Source organism: Mesocricetus auratus, unplaced genomic scaffold (genome assembly GCF_017639785.1).
Source record: "Mesocricetus auratus isolate SY011 unplaced genomic scaffold, BCM_Maur_2.0 Super-Scaffold_100006, whole genome shotgun sequence".
NCBI classification, from domain to species: domain Eukaryota; kingdom Metazoa; phylum Chordata; class Mammalia; order Rodentia; family Cricetidae; genus Mesocricetus; species Mesocricetus auratus.
Window position 1 is genome coordinate 7262957 of NW_024429190.1, and position 19255 is coordinate 7282211.

Below are 19255 nucleotides of genomic sequence, written 5' to 3' on the forward strand. Positions count from 1 at the left end.
AATGTCTTAGTTAGGGTTTTCATTGCTGTGAAGAGACACCATGGCCATGGCAACTCTTAAAAGAAAACATTTAATAAGGGTGGCTTACAGTTCGGAGGCTTAGTCCATTATCTGCATGGTGGGAGCATGGCAGCATGCCGGCAGACATGGTGCTAGACTGGCTGAGAGTCCTACATCTTGCAGGTAACAGGAAGTGGACTGGCACACTGAACAGCATCTTGAGGAAGGAAACCTCAAAGCCTGCCCCCCACAGCGGCACACTTCCTCCAACAAAGCCACACCTCCTAATAGTGCCACTCCCCGTAAGATTACATTCAAACTACCACACCTGAGTTAGGTCACCTCACTGTATATATTCAATTCCAACCATGTGTTTTTGCCGTTTTTCTGAGTGCTCAGTGTGGGCTGGAACTTAACCACAGGCTTACCCTGCTCAGTGCCCCACAACTCCCCCTTCATTTCCATGACTCAATCTGAAAGCACTCTATTGGGTATCATCTAGACATTCCCCCCCTTCTGGAGACTTTCAGTCCTGTTCAACAAGCACAGAAGATTCCACTGATGTGCACGATCCATTTTTCATCCCCATTTATGCATTCATTAGGGCCCACCACAAGCCAGGCATAGTGGCCCAGTGGTAATAGCAGCAGTTGGGAGGCGGAGGGACGAGGATGGCCGTTCACAGTCAGAAGCACTGACTGGGCACATCCAGCTTTGCCTCCTGGGTGTCTATGTACCCCCCCCCATGGAAGAAGCACGAGGCCGATGTGTCACAGGCTGGCTCTTGATTCTCACCACTGCGGTGAGCCTCTGCCTGCCCTGTCCAGACGCTTCTGCCCACACAGGGCAGTGCTTGCTTCTGCTATAAGGGACACCTTTGCTTCTCAGTAGCTCATGTGCTGTGCCCTCTCCCCAGTTTTGGAATCCGTCAATGGACAAACTAAAAGCCTTTCTCTCAGGCCATGTGCCTTCTTTATACAGGAGATTCCTAAGAGTCTTCCCGTGGTCCCCGGGTCCTGGTTAGTGTCCTCTGCCACCTGGGAGAGCTGAGCTCAGGTGCCAGGCGTCCTGCTCAGCTGTCCGTCAAACACAAAGCCTCCCTAACAGCCTCGCTCTCCTGTGCTCTCCACCACACATGGCACAGTGTGGCAGTCCTTCCTCCTGTTATTTTGGGGGAATACCCTTGCCCCTGTGTCCTTTTAGTAACCTGGCAAACTATTCATACTCCGGGATTGTTGGTTCTAATTGCTTCTTCGCAGGGATTTGGCTGGTCAGCATGGCAGAACTAATCACCGCATCTTCTTGAATTTCCCTTGTGTTGAAAGGCCTATTCTCTGTGGCCAGCGTTGCCACACCACTGTTAAATAGGAAGCACAGGCAGAATGTTCTGCCTGCCAGAGGCCACATAAACAGTCCCCACAGGACCTGATGAGGACTTTTGACAATGTGATATAGAAAGCCCCACCATAATTTATCCTAGGAATACATTACTTTTCAAAAGATTGTGAATGATAATAAACTATTGTAGGGTGGTGAATAAAGCAGAAAGTATACAACATGGTGTTTAATCATTGGGGAGTAATAATTATACCTGTTGCAGTACATCTGCCCAGAGAATTCTTAGACAGATGTTTACAGAAGATTCCAGACACAAGATGAGGACATGGGAAATGTGTGTGTGTGTGTGTGTGTGTGTGTGTGTGTGTGTGCGTGCACACACGTGCGTGTGACATTACATATATATATACATATATATATATATATATATATATATATTCTCCCCTGTTGTTCTATGCTGGCTGAAATCCCCATCCTGCCCTTCTCCTAGCTTCAAAGCATGTCTTACTAGGCAAAGCTCAGCTCTACATAACCGTCAACCAAGTTCCACGAGACATGTCCTGTCAGGTGCGACCCCACAGTGGTCTGGAGGCACATACCATCTTCAGTGTCTTCTGCATGTCAGGGAGACCGGTACGTGAGAACCCTTGTCGGTCCCGAGGGGTGCAGGCAACCTCAGCTCTTGGAAAGCTCAAGAGTTCTTTGCCTGGCGTGCTGCAGGGCTGGGCCTGCCCTGCAATGTGGGAAAGTCACTCCTGCATGAATGGGGTTTTCTCGGGCTAGTAAGAGCAGCCTCCTCATTAGAAGGAGGGAATCCTTGCAGGGCTTTGCTGCAAAGTCAGGAGGCTCTGTTACCCATGGGCATACAATTTGCAGGTGGGGGACTCAGCCTGAGGCCTAACTCCCTCACCAGGACATGTCTATGGCCTACACTTGACCACTCTAGCCTAATGTAGAAGTCACTCTGCATTTTTGAAGAGGGTCTTGTGAGGATCTGAGGAGAATGAGGTGTGGAGGTACTGAGGTCCCCTTTGAACTACAGAGCTGTGAATTTTCAGTCACAGTTCTCTGGCTATGGACACCATGTGTCCCTGGCCTGTTTTCCCCATGTTCCTTCTCTGGAATCTTCCCTCATGCACAGAGAAGGGGTCACTGCCCACAGGTTGAGAACCACTGTGTTAGTGGGTCCAAAGACAAGATTGCTGGCTGACCCAAGTGTGGAACCCCGCTTCACGTGAGAAGTCCTTTGGCTTAAAACCTACAGCGCCGGGAGGCCTCTCCCATCTGTGTGTACTGACAATGATGCAGACATCATGGTCTGGGCTGCAAAACACGACAACAGTGACCACGAGGGTGGAGATGTGTGGCATTGGTTGGTGATTCCATCCACAGTGTGTTCAGTTTCCTTTTTTTTTTCTTCCATGGATTGGATCATAGGACTTTCATTACGAATTCCACTACCAGATAGGAAACACTTCTCCACATACCCTGTACCGTGGACGAGACACCCAATACTATTTTCTATTGCCGGCTGGTGAGACCTCAGACAATTACAAAGGTAAGTCACAGTGTCAACTAAGTGGCTAGGTATGCCTACTTATCCCTTCAAACACTTTCTCCTGGTTTCCAACAACTACAAATTACTAGAGGGGCCTAGAAATTAAAATCGTTGTTCGATTCAGTGAATTTAGGCCCTGTCTTTTAATACAGAAAGAATATTAGAAACATCATCAGCAAATTGGGATTTTCATATCTCCAATTTCAATCAAAATATAGATAGTAAATATCAAAGGATGTTTGTATGTGATTATATGTGATCTTACATGTGATTAATGATTAATATATGCAAGAGTAGGGAATCCCCATTTACTAATTAAACAGCTTATATCTTCTAAGTTTTGAATTTATTATAGATGAAAACAAGTTAAGACATTCCCTCCAAAAAATAAAATGTGGGAAGACAGTTGAGTGAACAAATGGTGATCCCTGTAATCAGCCTCCTATTACAAACACCTGATATCAGTAACGTTTAAGTTTCCTCTTTGTGTCCCCTTTGATAGAGTGTCCCCCATGAACAGAAGACCTCTCACTGGGTCCTATCTCTCAAAGGTTCCACTAACTCACAACAGTGCTAAGCTAAAGGCTAACCCTTTAATACATGGGCCTCTGGGAGATGTTGCAGATACAAATTACAGAAATCCCAATCCCAATGAAGCCTGTGGTGACAATAGCTTTCTATTCCAAGCACTGTCCCTTAGGCCGCACCTGAGGCCTGATGTCACCTGATGTTACTCAAAGGGATGTGACTGTTTGGCAAAGTGTCTGGTTTCACACAACCCGTTCTGGTTAATGGGGAATGACCTGTAGTTTACTTTTTAAAAAAAACTTCTATATGATTCCAATGTATAGGCATGAACAAAAGCCAGCAATGTATAAGTTTCATCGATTTGAGATAGTAAGATGATCTCAGTCCAAAGTCTGAACCATTTCATCTAACTGATGTACTTGAATCTCCCTTCCTTTTAAAGTCAAGAAAGTATTTTCTTACTGGCACCTTTCCCGTCTCCTCCAAACTTTCCCTTGCTCACTCGGGTCACACTGAGCAAACTTCTCTGAGCTATGGAATTGTGTTCTGGTTAGCATGATGATGGTTTTGTATTTGCATCTGAACTTGAGTTTTCCTGAAGCTAAGCGAACAGACTACCCAGCACAGTAGGTTATCGCTGAATAGATGAAGGTGGCATCCATGGGTCTTCCATGCATAAATCTTTAAATACTACAATTGCACTCGCCTGCCTTCTGGAAATTTTGCTCAGGCCAAGCACCCCCACTTCTTAGCTAGAGCTGGGTCAGAATAGCACCTGCCTTAGAAGATGAACTACAATAAGCATCCCCCTTATGGTGCAAGTTACATAACACCTGACATGTTCCTTACCTTTGAGCTGCATGGTGTACAGGAGGGATAACCTCTTCCCACCAGACAGCCGTAGTTCACAGAGCTAGACAGATGTCTTAAATAGAAGACCTTGAGTCAGGGACTCAGCACCATGTTGGAATGAAGAATGTCTCGACATAAATCTATAGGTCCAAATCTTAGGTCGCAGGCCTGAGACTGTCTCAGTTAAATGTTGCTCAAATCCTTCGTATGTGTGATAAGTACTCTTGTTACTTTAAATCCCAGTGACTATCTGAATTCATAATTTACAGCGGGATAAATATGAGTGGTTAAGCAAAATAAATGCATGGGAGTGGATATTCAGTGTTTCTTATCTTGTCCCATCTTTCGCATGAGTGACTGTGGCACAGTCATTACATCAAATTAAGTCTTATCTAAAGCCCACTCCTTCTCTCCCATCTGCTCTCTTGATTCACAGTACATTATCTACAGTGGGGTACTTATTAAAACTGGTAGTTTCGGGGGCCCACACAGTAACTACTGACTCAGAATCTTGGGGAAAGGTAGAGCCCAGAATTTGGGCTTCTTAATGATTGGAATATACATGTCCAGGGCCCACATCCTAAAAAGAACTGGCATCCAAGTTAAGTCTCCAACCTTTAGTACTGGATTTCAAGTTGCATCTACTATGTAGATACCCAGGGTTCACATATGTGCTTATCTTCCTGTGTGATACCCACAATTCTACCTGTAGCCATCACCCAGACCCCAAATCACCAGCAGGGTTCATCACACCTTTGAGCCTTTGTTACATGAAGGGATTCCTAGGTCAATCCAGTAGCCATTTCTTGCTACATACAGATGTGTTTATGCAAACCTCATGGAAGTCTTCTTTACCTTTGCCTGTTAAATCTGCCCCCATCCTTTAGGAACTAGTTAAAACATGACACTAACACTGGACCATCCATGGCAGAGTCAGGATTGCATTCCCCATGACCCTGGTACTGCATTGCAGCACTCCTTATGTTTTTGTAGACAGGGACACCCTGGAGGGCAGAAGTGGTCCTACCTACCATGACTTTGTGAATGGATGATGACTTACCCCCACCTTCTGCAGCACATGGTGATGGCATCTGCCTGTCTGCCCTCTGTGACACCCTCTGATCCCACCTGATGAGCACTCACTGACCTAAGGCATTCAGATCTTAAGTTGGACTGTGAGCTCTTCCCAGAAGAATCTTTGAGGTCTTTTCTCATAGCATGCCTTATTTTTGAATCCCTGGTAAACAAGCCATGGGGCGGGGTGATAGTTCAGTGGTTAAGAGCATGCACTGCTCTCGAAGAAGACCTGAGTTTGGTTCTCATTACAGCTGCCTATAGCTCCAGCTCCGGGAAATCCAGTGCAGTTTTCTAGTTACCAAGAGCACCTGCGTTCACGTGTACATACCCTGACATACACATATACACACAATTAAAAACAAATTTTTATAAGACAAAAAAAGAAACTCAAAAATTATTATCTTATTTGTTTTGTGTTAGCCATCTGCTCCTGGGCATGGAGCCCAGTGAGACTGTTGAACTGATTTTTGCTTCACAAACAGTTATCACTTGGAGATAGCTTCTGGGTTAGGGATGATGGAAGCTTGTGTCCTCTCTCAGCACTGAGATGTACCTGGCTTCAACCTGTGCAACCTGCGCAGGCTGCCACAGTGATTGTGAGTTCACATGTGCAATAGTCCTGTTGTGTCTACAAGGCCTTGTTTCCTTGGTATCTTCCATCACCTTTGGTTCTTACAGAGTCTCTGACTCCTCTTCCACAGGGTTTCCTGAGCCCTGAGGGGAGGGACTTGATGGAGTCATCCCGTATAGAGCTGAGTGTTCCGAGGTCTCTCACTCTGCACACTGTCCAGTTGTGGGTCTCTGTGTTTGCTCCCATCTACCGCAAGAGGACGCCTCTCTGTGTGGCTGAGCAACACATTGATCATTGAATATAGCATTGTCTGGTTTCTCTTTCTTTCTTTCTTTCTTTCTTTCTTTCTTTCTTTCTTTCTTTCTTTCTTCTTTCCATTCATCCTTTCTTCCTTCTTTCTTCTTTCCATTCATTCTTCCTTCCTTCCTTCTTTCTTTCTTTCCTTCTTTCTTTCTTTTTAACCTTATAGGTCTTTCTTTCATCTACATATTATGTCTCTCTGTGTTAGAATGTGTGTTAGAATCTGTCTCTCTGAATCTATATGTGTTTCTTCTGGTTTTTTTGAGGGGAATTTTTTTCAGTTTTTTGTCTATTCAAGTTTTTTGTTTTTATTTTTCTTATTCTTTCTTTTCTTTCTTTTTTCAGATACTTATTTGTTTTCTAATGAGAGAGAGATAAAGAAAGAGTGTGAATTTGGGTGGGTGGGAAGGACACAAGAGGGGCTGAGAGAGGGGCAAGAGTAATCAGAATACATTGTATGGAAAATCTATTTTCAATAAAACAAATATTTAAAAGCAAAAATAAAACCCATCACCACTATAGCTCATAGTTTTGCTTAACAGATATTCTATGCACAGATTTGTTTGTATCCTCAGATATTCTATGCACAGATTTGTTTGTATCCTCAGATATTCTATGCACAGATTTGTTTGTATCCTCAGATATTCTATGCACAGATTTGTTGGTACCCTCAGTGTGTGGAGTGTGGGAGGGGAAACAGCATGCCTGAATCTTGCCCACGTCTGTACCCTGTCAGCATCACCCATACTATTCAGCTGCTGACGGTGTATGAGGACACTTCTCCACAGCTAGTGTCTGGGGTGACCCTCCTCTGTCATATTCCTTCACAGTCATTGTTTCTACTGAGATCACAGATGGCCAAGGCTCCAAGGTGCAGCCGTGCACTGTGGAGGTGACTGTGCTGCCCCGTTACCATGGAAATGACTGCCCTGACAAGGACCTGTAAGTAGTAGGGGGCGACAAAGACATCCTAATAACGAGATCATATTCCCTGGAGAGATGACAAAGAACTACTAAAAGAACAGACATTGTTCCTCTCTTGCTGGGCAAAAGCGAGGGCTACCTGGGACCTGTCTGTTTAATACCACTTATGTGGCACTGTGTCCATGAGACTCTTTTCTCTTTAAAACTTGTTTTTAAGATTTGTTTCATTTATACATCTTTGGGAGGGCAGTGGGGGTGTCTGAGAGCCCCAAAGAAGACATTGAACCCCTGAAGTTGGAGTAGAGTCCTATATGAGCCACCTATATAGGTTCTGGAAACTGAATTTGGGTCTTCTGGAAGAGCAGCAAGTGGTCTTAACCACTGAGTCATCTATCCATTAAACAGTTTAATTGATGTATCATTCATACATTACATAGCTTATCTATTGAAATTCCTCACATTTACAGAGCACTATGGCCTTTAGCATGGTCTAGTTTGGGGAGATTTGGTTATCATAACATCTTTGTACTAAACAGTAGTTACTCCTACCTCCCAATTCCCCAAACCAAAACCTTTGTGTCTAAAGATTTGTAAATTTTAGAAATTTGATGTCGACAGGATGATGAAAAATATACTCTTGAGTGTTCCTCTTCATTTCACATATGAATATTGCTGAGTTTCATCCATTATAAGGCAGATATCAGTACCTCACTTTTTAATTACTCAATAATATTTATTGCATTGCCTCAATTTGTTTACTCATTAAACACGTGTCATTGCATTTTTTGTTTTGGGTTTTTTTGCTTTGTTTTGTTTGTTTTGTTTTTGTTTTTGTTTGTTTGTTTGTGTTTTGTCTGTAAGTCAGGTTACTCTGAAGATCCCTCTGCAAGCTTTGGTGTAGGTGAGCACTTTCATTTGTCGTGGGTCGAATCCCTGGGTCACATGATACTTCTTGCTTAGCATTTCTGCAGAGGGCCTGCACCATCTCTTATTCCCACCAGGACCTGACTGAGGCAAGTCCCTTTCCTCTGTGCTGACTGTGCTGGGCTTAGTTTTTTTGTCCCCTCGACGCCAACCGAAGTCATCTGGGAAGACGAAACCTTGAGAGAATGTCTCCTTCAAATTGACCTGTAGATAAGCCTGTGGGACATTCTCATGCTTAATGATTAATGTGCAAAGGCCCAGCCTACTGTGGGTGGGGCTCCATGCCTACCCTGGGCAGGTGGTCTTGGGTTATGTAAGAAAGCACACTGAGTAAGCCATGGGGAATAAGCCAGTGAGCGGCAGGGTTCTTCCTCAGCTCTGCTTCAGTTCCTGCCTCCAGATTCCTGCCTTGAGTCCCTGCCCGGAAATCCCTCCATAATGGACTGTGACATGGAAGTTGTCAGATGAAATAAACCATATCCTGCCCCAAGCTGTTTTTGGTTAGTGTTTTATTGCAGCAACAGAAAGCAAACTGGAACAAACCACAAATGCTAAGGTGCATTTCCTAACTCTCATTTCATGCCATGGCACACACATGCAGGTCAGAGGACAGCTTTCTAGAATCTTTCCATCTATATCTAGTTCCTAAGGATCAAACTCAGGTTGTCAGGCATGCATAGAACGTATCTTTACCTGCTGAGCCATCTCTCTGAACCCAAGATTATTTTGTGAATATTTCAAAAATTTATTCTTTGGGGGCTAGAGAGATGGCTCAGCAGTTAAGAGCACTTGTAGCTCCTGCAAAAGCCTGGGGTTTTATCTCCAGCACCTACAGGTTGGCTCACAAGCACCTATAACTCCAGTTATATGTGATCTAACTCCCTCTTCTGACTTCCAAATGCACCAGGCACATACATGGTACACAAACACACACACAGGCAAAATACCAATATGCATAAAATAAATAATCAATAAATTTGCTTATTATTCGATATATTTGTATATAATGTGTTTGGTCACATTCATCTTGAGTCTTATACACCTTGTTGATCTCCTGCTGTTATTCTGTCCATTACTGATAGCATTATTAGCTTTAAAGTCCTGCCTGTGCCTCCAGTGCCATCAGTTTTTTTTCTCTTGTTAGATTCCCTACTTTCATAACTGTTTTGTACAACTCCACAGTGCTAAGTCTTTGGGCAATTGTGAGCACATTATAGTGTGATAATGCATTCTCTGCTTAACAATGCATTGTGAACACTCGTGCGCTAGGGTTTTAAGTTTTTAAATGTTTTTTTAGGATTTCATATAAAAATATCTCTGACCAAACTTCCCCTCCAGTTCTCTCCTACACCCCAATACACCCCCTACTTCATGTCTTTCTTTTCTAATGACCCACCAGGTATAGTTAGTAAGTGCTGCCCATGGGAGTGGGACTGACCAGTGGAGCACGGCAGCCTCTGAGTGGCCACATCCTGAAAAAAGAGTAAGTCTCCCTCCCCAGCAGCTGTCCACTGCCAATAGCTCCTTAGCCAGGGGGAGAGCTGCGATCATCTACCCCGTCTATGCTGGAGATGTGCTTGGCTTGATCTTGTGTAGGTCTTGTCCACATAACCACAGCTGCTGTAAATTTGTGATTGTGACAGTCATGTCATGTCCTGAGGACAGCATTCACAGCACTCCTTCCCATCCTTCAACTCTTCCACCGTGTTTCTCAAGCCTTGAAGATGATGAGATTAACACAGATGAGGGACGAGTACTCCTTCCCTTGTTAGTCCCACTTTGACCAATTATGTATTATAACTTTTACCTTTCTGGTAGGTTGGCCCATTTTATTATTAGAAACTCTTCCTCTGGCTCATTAAAACTTGCTCCCCATTCTTTTATTTTTAGCTCAATATAACTATAAACATTCTAGGTTCCTTAAGGCATCTATCTGAATTGCTGCCTACCTGTTATAGACTCAACCATAGCATTTTATAGACATTATATTATGCAATGGATTAGTTAAGCAACAAAAGAAAAAGTATAATTTGTAACCTTGCTATCCAGCATTTCTACAAACCTATGTTCATTTTCTTCCAATTTTTCTGCTTGTTGTTCATTATCTCTATTGTTTGGTCCCCAGATTCACAAGTGCTTTTCTCTAATTTGCTTTTCAAACTCTGCAGTGAATTTTCATTATTATTAATGTACATATAATTCTAGAAATTCCATTTGATTTTATAGAAAATGTGTATAGCTTTTGTTCATTGCTAATCTATATTTGACCAATCACTATAATACCTTTATTTATTCTTCAGAATTAGCTGTGTTTAGTTCTTTGAACAGATTTATGATTCCTGCTTTGGAGTCCTTGATCACGCCATCATTTGGGTTCTCTCACAGGAAGTTCCTGTTGCCTATTGTTTTTCCTGTATTTGGGAATGACTTTAAAGTTTGTTTGGCAGTCTCATAAGATTTCTTTAAAAATGGAACCTTCTGTTTAATATGTGCTGCCTCTCTGGGTATGGGCCCAGTTTTCTGAGGCTTCCTGGGACTGCTTTTGTTACTTGGCATTTTGTTTGTGTGATTGTTGACTATAGGAGACTCGATCTGTAAAACGTATTTTCCCTAATTGTGCTATTTCTTCTCAGACTCATTTGTGTGTCTTCTCTTACACCCGGCTCCTGCAGTCTTTGGTTAACATGGCACACTGCCTAGTATGTGTGCGTGATTCACTGCTCACCAAGCATTTGTATTTAGTTGGACTTTGTTTTGTCTTGGGAGATTCCGGCTGAGTTTTTCAAGCAAATGATGTCTTTCAGTCACGTGACGAAGACAGCATAGAGCAAGGGCTGGAAAAGGCACCGGCCCCATGCACAGAGCCCTGTCTAAGACTTGAGGTTGCCTTTCTAGCTGCAAATAAGTTTACCATTCCATTCATAAACAAGTAAAATGCCCAGTTAATAAAACCTGAGGCCATAAACCTGTGATTTTGTGCATAGCCACAAATATGCATATCTTTCCCCTCTAATTTGGGTCTGCGCACAGGGAGCTCTTAATGGTTAGGCTGCCTACAATACTTGAAGCAGCTCTAGCCACTGTGTCTTTAGCTCTGGGCCACGCCCCTTCATTTGTCATGATGCTTGTATACTGTGTGACATCCTGTGCTTTCCAGGTCTAGTTAAAGGTGATGTGCTATTAGGATTTGGGCAACGTGTCTAATTGTGTTTTGGGTTTCCCCTATACAGACCACCTCTCCTTCATGTCATTTTCTTTTGGTTCAGACACACCTAAGAACAAACTCCACACACACACACCCCTTGGCAGAGTAAAGTTTTACAATATCGTCAAAGCATCACGCATAGTTCTGTGTTTCCTTCAGATACGACTCCGCCCTGGAAACCCTGTCTTCTCTCCAGCTGGTGGGGAGTTACACGGAAGTCAGGAACTACATCGCCATGGCCACTGCCATCCTGAGCCGCTTGCATGCGGAGAGCAGAAACACATCTACGTGTGGCCTTTGGTCACAGATACAGGATGTATTGGTTTCTTCAGCATGCAAAGTACCTTTTACAGACCAGGTATGTCCCTGAGGAGGCAGGGCAGTGTCTATAAACCTGGACAGCAGCAGTCTTCTGAAAGCTGGCTTCTCAGCAAGGACTCCTGCTCCCACAGTCCAGGCAGGAAAGGGGACCAGGTGTGCAGGTTGCTAGGGTCCTGTGAATGCTTCTGCTTTATAATGGAAAAAGTGACACAAGTTGACTACCATCTGGATAATTCGCTTAATGTTTCTATGAATAAAAATCATGCATAAATTCGATTTTTTTCTGTTGACAACCGTAAGCCAAGGGATAAAGTCAAAATTGTATGTCATTTATTTTGTAAGTGTCAATGTTTTTAAGTTTTTAAAGATTTACATATTTCATGTGTATGGCTATTTTGCCTATGAGTATATCTGTGTACCTGGTACTCCTGGAGGCCAGAAGCAAGCATTGGATCCCCTGGAGCTGGAGTCTCACATGGCTGTGAGCCACCATGTGGATGCTGGGAATTGAGCTTTGGTCCTCTGGAAAAGCAGCCAGTACACTTAACCATGGAACTATCTTTCTGGCCTCAAGTACAGTTTCTTAGTAAATGGCTATGCCTCAAAGATGCCCTTACAGCATTTCTGCTTTATGACGGTGGCTAGAGAATATTTCAGTGGAACTACAAGATATTCACTCCACTAGACCTAATCATTTTCCTTCCTCTGACACTTTTTCTTGCCCTTCCTCAAAGTCCCATTTAGTCCTGTCCTTTATTTCATCTTCCTCTGTGTCAGTTTCCTACTTGGGTCTAGTGGGGGACACATGAGAGTCATGCTGGACTGGAAGGAAACTTTGAGATGAAGGTCACGACCTTGTTACAAAAGGGCTGCCCTCTAGGAAGCCTCTTCATAGAAAAACACACTATGTGCTCCATTTGTCCCTAAGCAAGCTGCATTTGAAATAACAATAATCTCTCTCTCTCCTCCCCCCCTCTCTCCCTCCCTCCCTCCCTCCCTTCCGCATTTGTTGGTTTGTTTCTGCTGTTTAGGAAGCAATGATGGATTCTATTCATATATTGAGAGACCTCATAAACTTCCCTAATAAGGTAAGGGTGAGTTTTTCTTGGTGTTAATTCTCCTGGATTTTGCATAATTATAAAGGCCACGATCAAGACTTGATAAATACATGATTCAGAATTTTATTTTGACATTCAGATTAGAGACGGCACTTTCTCCTAAATGTTCCTCTGAACAGCATTATCTACCTCAAGCCATGCCTGGAGACCTTTTCCTCATGCAGAAATAGAAGCAGAAAGGGGTATCAACAAGTGCCCTCCCGGGTATAAACCACTTTGGTGGGTGAATTGTTCTTTATTGCTAACTTGTAGTGTTGGAATTCCCCATGGCTGGCCTATTTGTTTTCTCAAATCTTTAACATTCCCCAGAGTCATTCAATAGGTGTCTTCACTATGCTGTTCTTTGAGAGATGACTAAAGAACTCACGAGAGTTACTCGTTGCCACCAGTCAGCAAATCTTACTGCAGTTTAAACATCTGTCCTCTTACCCTTTCACTAGAAAATAAAATTCATGGCTCCCAGCAAGCATCCTCCCTCCACCTGTGCTCAGGAACCTACCCACCGCCACTCTGTGCAGCCCCAGTCCAGCCTGTGTGTGTGATTGACATCCCCGAGACTGGGACACGTCCAACCTACGAGGCTGTGCTGGTAGTTTCATCTCTGTCATGCTGTTCTCCAGGGTTTGTCTCCTTGGGTTGTCTATAACGGACTACTTCTGCTTTTATCCCTCTTCTAGATGATCTTAAGGTGTGTTACGGCTCCCACTTATTTCTTTAAACGTCCATTTAGAGATGCCCACCCTCCTCCAGCAGCTCTCACTTCTGGCACCTCTTTAGAGCAGAGCGTTCAGGTGGTCCCCGGGTGTGCTGTGTCAAAGCCTGCTGTCTGCACGGCAGCTTTCCTTGTTGCAATGGCCGTGCGTATCCTTAGTGCTGAGGCTGGAAGATTCTCCACTCCTGCAATTCTTCTAGACAGGGCTCCTCAGTCTCTTTTTCCCTCCACAGGACATGCCATAGAGAGTGGGGGGGGGTCTCTCATTTCATGGCCTCACGACTCAGTTTTTGTTTGCCATCCCTGGCTCTCCAGTTGTCTCCTCCCTGTCATGCTGACACGGTCAGCGTTACAGCAGGGAGACCCTTGAACTTCTCCAACATTCTCTCCTGGAGACCTCTTCTAGTATGTTAGTCTGAAATCGATGTGATTATATCAGACTGTGCATTTCACATCCTCAGCCCGGCCTTCTCTCGCGTGCTGTAAAGCTGCCTCACATTTCCAAGTTGGGAGCCTCTCCATTTTCTTCCTGCTTCCTTTGGCTCAAGACGGGACAGCACTGTTACCCAGAATGGAGACAAAACACCCAAGGCCACCTGAGCATCCTTTGATGTCTGCATCCATCCAGTACGACTGAACGAGTCAGTTCTCCTTTTAGAAAGATGTAACTGGAACCTCCCTCTCTTCATCTCTACTGCTCCCCACTCACCTACAAGACTTTCGTCCAGGCTGGTGTCTGTCTCACTGCTCCCTGTTTCCTTCATGTCACCTTGATAACATTTGCCACAAGCAGCAGTCAGAGCATTCTTGTGGAAAAGTCTAAATCGGTTAGTACTTCCTCTCTCTTAATACCCCAGCACCTGTGTGAGAAACTAAGTTCAGTAGCTCATACCTATGATCCCAGAACTAGGGAAGTAGAGATCAGGAGAGGCCTGGACTGGCCACTCAGTCTAGCCAATTGGTGAGCTCCCGGTTCAGTGAGAGACCTTATCTCCAAAAAAAGGAAAAAAAAAAAAACGAGAAGAAAGTGATTGAGAAGGACACCTGTCATTGACCTCAGGGGCTCCATATGCAGGTGGGGGGCACGCCTTTACTCTCAGCACTCAGAGGCAGAGGCAGGCGGATCTCTGTGAGTTCAAGGCCAGCCTGGTCTACAGAGCGAGTTCCAGGACACCCATGGCTCTGTTACAAAGAGAAACCCTTTCTCAAAAAAACAAAACAAAAACTATGCTAATAGCATTGTCATTAGGAGAGGGTCACAGGCAACAGGTCAGTCATCCCCAATATAAGTTAGGAGCTGTTGGATGACTAAACCAGGAAGGCAGAACTGTGACTCCTGACTGTATCGTAGTGAGCACATTTTCAGAGTGAGTCCTTCTCTGTCAGTTTACAGAGTACTCAGAGATAAAAATAATAACGAGTGAGATTTTTCCAAGCAAACACTGCCTGGAGGAGGGAGGGGCTCGTGAGTATGCATCCTAGCTGAGCCCTGTGGATAGCTGATGGCTACTGGGGAAGGGAAAGTCAGTTTTCTTCAAAGGTGTGGCCCCTGGTAGATGGATCACACTGTGGCGGATGATCCCACGCCCATTAATACATGGGCAACATAAAATGGAATGGGCTGATGAATTAGGTGAAGGGGCGGGAGGGGGATGGGATCAAAACACAAAGTATCCATATAAAATTCAAAGAATTAATAAATGTATGCTCACTTCTTGAATGCTGCTGGAGAAGGATAACTGTCTAAGGTGGGCAGCAGGTGTGCTGGGACACAGCCCACACTCTCTGCCTTGACAAACATTCGGAAACGTTGTATGGAGAAGGTTTATGAAGAGGGAAGCTGAGAAGGAGGGGTTTGTTAGGCAAACAGAGGGCGAAGGCATTACAGGTGGAGGAATATGCATGACACTGGGGGAAAACCTTGGTTATTGGGGATGAAGTTCGATGCACCTTGAGCACAGACCACACATGGGTGATGGAGAGAATGGAGGATGACATGGGACGATGTTGGGGCCAATATGTGGAAGGATTTATGACATACTTTTTTTAAAAAAATGCCTACCGTGTTAAAGCATGAAGGGCTATAAAAGACCTTGTGCTTTTCCTTGGTCATTGTACGAATGGAGAAGCTGAGCATCCTAGAACAAATTCTAGCTGGGAACGGCGTCCACTCATCACCTAACACCAAACATGAGCTGGATTCTGCTGCCTTGATCCTGTGTTGAGCTGTTCTGATCCCTAGTAACAAGGAAAGAAGCAAGAGTCTATACATCACATGCCAGGGAGCATCTGACCGCATCCCCTCTCCCCATGCAGCTGAGCCTGATGAGTGCCATGCACATCCTCAAATACGCCCAGATGTTCCTCACTCAAGGTCAGTTCTCCAGGAAGTTGCTGGTCAACAAAAAACTGGGAGTTGAACTTATCCTTCTCATCTCTGGAGTCTGGGAAGCTGCCAAAGAAGACACGACAAATGAGGACTATCTGCAAGAAGAAGGCATGATGATCATCTCCGACATGTTACTAGTAAGCTGCTCTATCCTCCTGCAGAAATACGCAGACCCTTGGTTCCATCCCCAGCAGATACACAGACATACACACGCACACACACACACACACACACACACACACACACACACACACACACACTCATGCACCAAACCAACAGACAAAGCAAACAGCTGCTCCCTTATCACATGCTAGCCAGTATTCATATCCCTTTTCCCACTGAATAGAAGAGCTCAGCTGTGGTTCTGGGCGGTAGCTCAGCGTTTGGAAACGTTCACCTGGAATGTTAAGTGTTCTGTGGCAGTAGTGTTCTGTGTCCAGTGGAAGTCACACAAAAGATTGCTTGCATACATTAATTTCGAAAGTGGCCCTGCTGGTCTATGACTGTTAAAAAACACAGATGTCTCTTTGATCTATTTCTGCTGCAGTAGTTTTTGAGAAGCTGTTTCAGATATTTTATTTTAACCTTGTGCAATGGCCAACGTTCTGAGGAAGCAGTCAGTTAGTATTAGATGTTTTTCTCTACTTAACTAATAGCTATCAAAATACTTTGGAAATTATAGAGCAAATGGTAGTAGTATATTTCAATCTGGCAGTTTCTCGTTATTGTTCACACGAGCATGTGAAAATGTCTTCCATCTGAACCTGTACCAAGCAAGGCTCAGGTTTGTGCACACACAAACCAACCTAAAGGTTTGAAAAGCAATCATACTATCAGAACTCGCATGAGCTAGGAAGCACCGAGAGCATCGCAGTTTTTAAATGCAGAGACCGGGAAAAGCCATCTGTGCCTCTTGGGGTTTGCATGCGTTTTCTCGCTCACCTGAGGAGCGCCCTCGTCTCCCTCCCGGGTCTGCAGGCCTGCCTCTCCTTGAACCACCAGCGCCAGCTTCACATAAGCACTGGGCAGGCGGAGTTCTGGACCCTTCTCCATCACAGCTCCCAGAGTTCTGTCCAGAACCTGGGCTTCATCGGGGTCCGTTTCCCTCGCGACATGGCCTTGCACGGTCCTGCTCAAGAGGAGTCCCACAGTCCATGCTACGTCAGCCAGCTCATGGTCTTTAGGAGCAGCCCGTATCCAGTCGGACAAGCTCCTGGACAGGTACAGCGCATGGCCCCTGCCCCTTCCAGTGGCGGTTTCAAATTTCCAGTGACTCAACTTCCATAAAAACAAAATGAGAGTCGGTTGGCACTCTTCCGCGTTGTCCTTGTTTCCCAAGAGAAAGCACTCTGAAGTGGTCACAGGTCACTCTTGCTCTGTCCGTGGTGGCCTGTAGAAGGCTGGTGACAGAAGGTGGGAAATGTGTTTTCCACAGACAAGGCCAGACGGAGAAACAGAAGAGTTATTAGGCCACACCACAGAAGGCACTGTGGGCAAGTCCTAGGGGAGGGGGGGAATGATTAGCCTTACTCCTGCTGAACTGTTTATATGGGGTCCATTTCAGGGTAGATGGGCAGGCTTCTCGTGGTCTTGTTAATTAGTGCAGCTTCCAGCACAAGTTGTTCAAAAGACACTGGCCATTTGGGCTAAGGTTCCACAGGTCATTAACCTCCAGTTGTTTGCCTAAGATGTCACAGGCGTCTGAAGTCAGGCTCTGGGGGCTCATGGCCTGATTGTTTAATTATCAGGACTTCTGTTTTTGCTCTTGGTCTCTTGTCTTTACAAATTTCTCCAGAAAAATAATCTTAGCAGAACTAGGGCTCATTGGTCTCTGATAGGATTCTCTACAGATTTATCATGTCAGGGAGTACAGGGCTGGAGCATGTGGTGGGGTGGTCAAGCCGGAGGCAGGTTCTATTGTTCCTAAAATCAACAGAGTTCAGTCAGAACAAAACAGAGGCCATGCTGACGAAGAGGGGTGTGCCATCCGTCCAGGTTAGGGGTGTGGAAGTCGGGAAGGATTCCAAGGTCTTTGCGCTTTGCTGTGAGCATCTACATCCAGAACCCACAAGTGCCCTTGGGTCTGTGGGTCATGTGGGTCAGGAAAGGCAGAAAAGCGGTGAGCAGTGTTCATCACGTCCTCTCCCTTCCCGCCCAGCTCAGTGAGACCCCTCCTCTTCTTGCCCCTCCTCCCTTTCCTCCTCTTCATCTTCTTCCATCATCCCCTTCTTCTCTACCTCCTCTTCCTCATCCTCCTCACCCTCCTTCTCCTTCTTCTTTTAAAAAAAATTAGACAGGGTCTCACTCTGTAGCCATTGGAGTCACATAGACCCACCTGTCTCTGCCTCCTGAGTGCTGGGACTAAACACCTGCACCACCACACACATCCCAGATACTTCTTTTTCTAAGAGCTCTTAAAAATGTTTGATTTTAACTTAGAATTATCATCTTGCCAAGGAAAACATACAAGGAGCCATCCACACAAACCCTGCCAATCTATCTCATTAAACTCGTTTTGTTTGATCAGAACTGGAAAGACAGCACGACTCCAATCACTTCCTGCTTTTCTTTGCCTCTCTTTGTCTTGTTTTCTTTGTTTGTTTGTTCATTTGTTCATCGAGACAGGGTCTCTCCAAACAGCCCAGCTATCCTGGAACTCACTGTGTAGACCAGGCTGGCCTTGAACTCACAGAGATCCACCTGCCTCTGCCTCCAGGAAGTCCAGGGATTAAAAGTGTGTGCCACCATGCCTGCCTGCTTTTCTCCTTTGACTCAACTGTTGTTCTCCAAGGTGGGTGCTGTGGTGAGACCTCGGCTCTACAGCTGCAAGAGCAGACAACCTATTCTCAGAGGACGACTGGAGATGCCTGTGACTGTGGAGTTCGGGGAGGAAGACCACTGGGTAAAGACAGCTGACCCACTGCCTCCGCTTCATTTAGGCTGGGCTGGCTGCTTTCTAGTGCATTGGCTTGCCCTAAGACAAACTGCCTGACTTGCTCTCTTTCCGATGGACAGCACAAGAGAAATCCCACCATGTTCACACTGATTCGGGATGGAGTGAACCTCCACCGCTTCGTTGGGCTTTCTGAAAAACCCCAGGAAACATTACAGATACGCATCGAATTCTCTAAGCCAGTTACAAGAGCCTTCCCCATCATGCTGTTGGTAAGGTGTGTGGAGGTGACAGCTACAGGGGTGGAAATGAGGTTATAACATGATGGAATGTCCCTAAGGAGGTTTGTGAACAAACGAGTGGACTAACTTTAAAGCCACAATGAGGGTCATTGTCTAAAGAAATTACATATATGCCTACATGGGCTAAGGATGTATATGTGTTTAGAAAATGATTCCCCATACTTTTTAAATGTTAGATCCCTGCCTGTTAACTGGAATGAGAAGCACCCTTGTTTCAGTCATACATAGCATGACACCATTTGG

The 19255-nt window shown here is 45.0% G+C and overlaps 1 protein-coding gene across 1 annotated transcript in view; it reads left to right on the forward strand.

The window, feature by feature from the left end:
* The window catches only part of Pkd1l1 (polycystin 1 like 1, transient receptor potential channel interacting), a 131689-nt gene that overhangs the window by 47756 nt on the left and 64678 nt on the right, over positions 1–19255 (forward strand). The window contains exons 22-30 of the mRNA XM_040746627.1: positions 1829–1971; positions 2776–2896; positions 7055–7166; positions 11437–11635; positions 12630–12686; positions 15745–15954; positions 16796–17038; positions 18609–18719; positions 18833–18987. Coding sequence (XP_040602561.1) covers positions 1829–1971; positions 2776–2896; positions 7055–7166; positions 11437–11635; positions 12630–12686; positions 15745–15954; positions 16796–17038; positions 18609–18719; positions 18833–18987 — 1351 coding nt within the window. The remainder of the gene's footprint in view (positions 1–1828; positions 1972–2775; positions 2897–7054; positions 7167–11436; positions 11636–12629; positions 12687–15744; positions 15955–16795; positions 17039–18608; positions 18720–18832; positions 18988–19255) is intronic.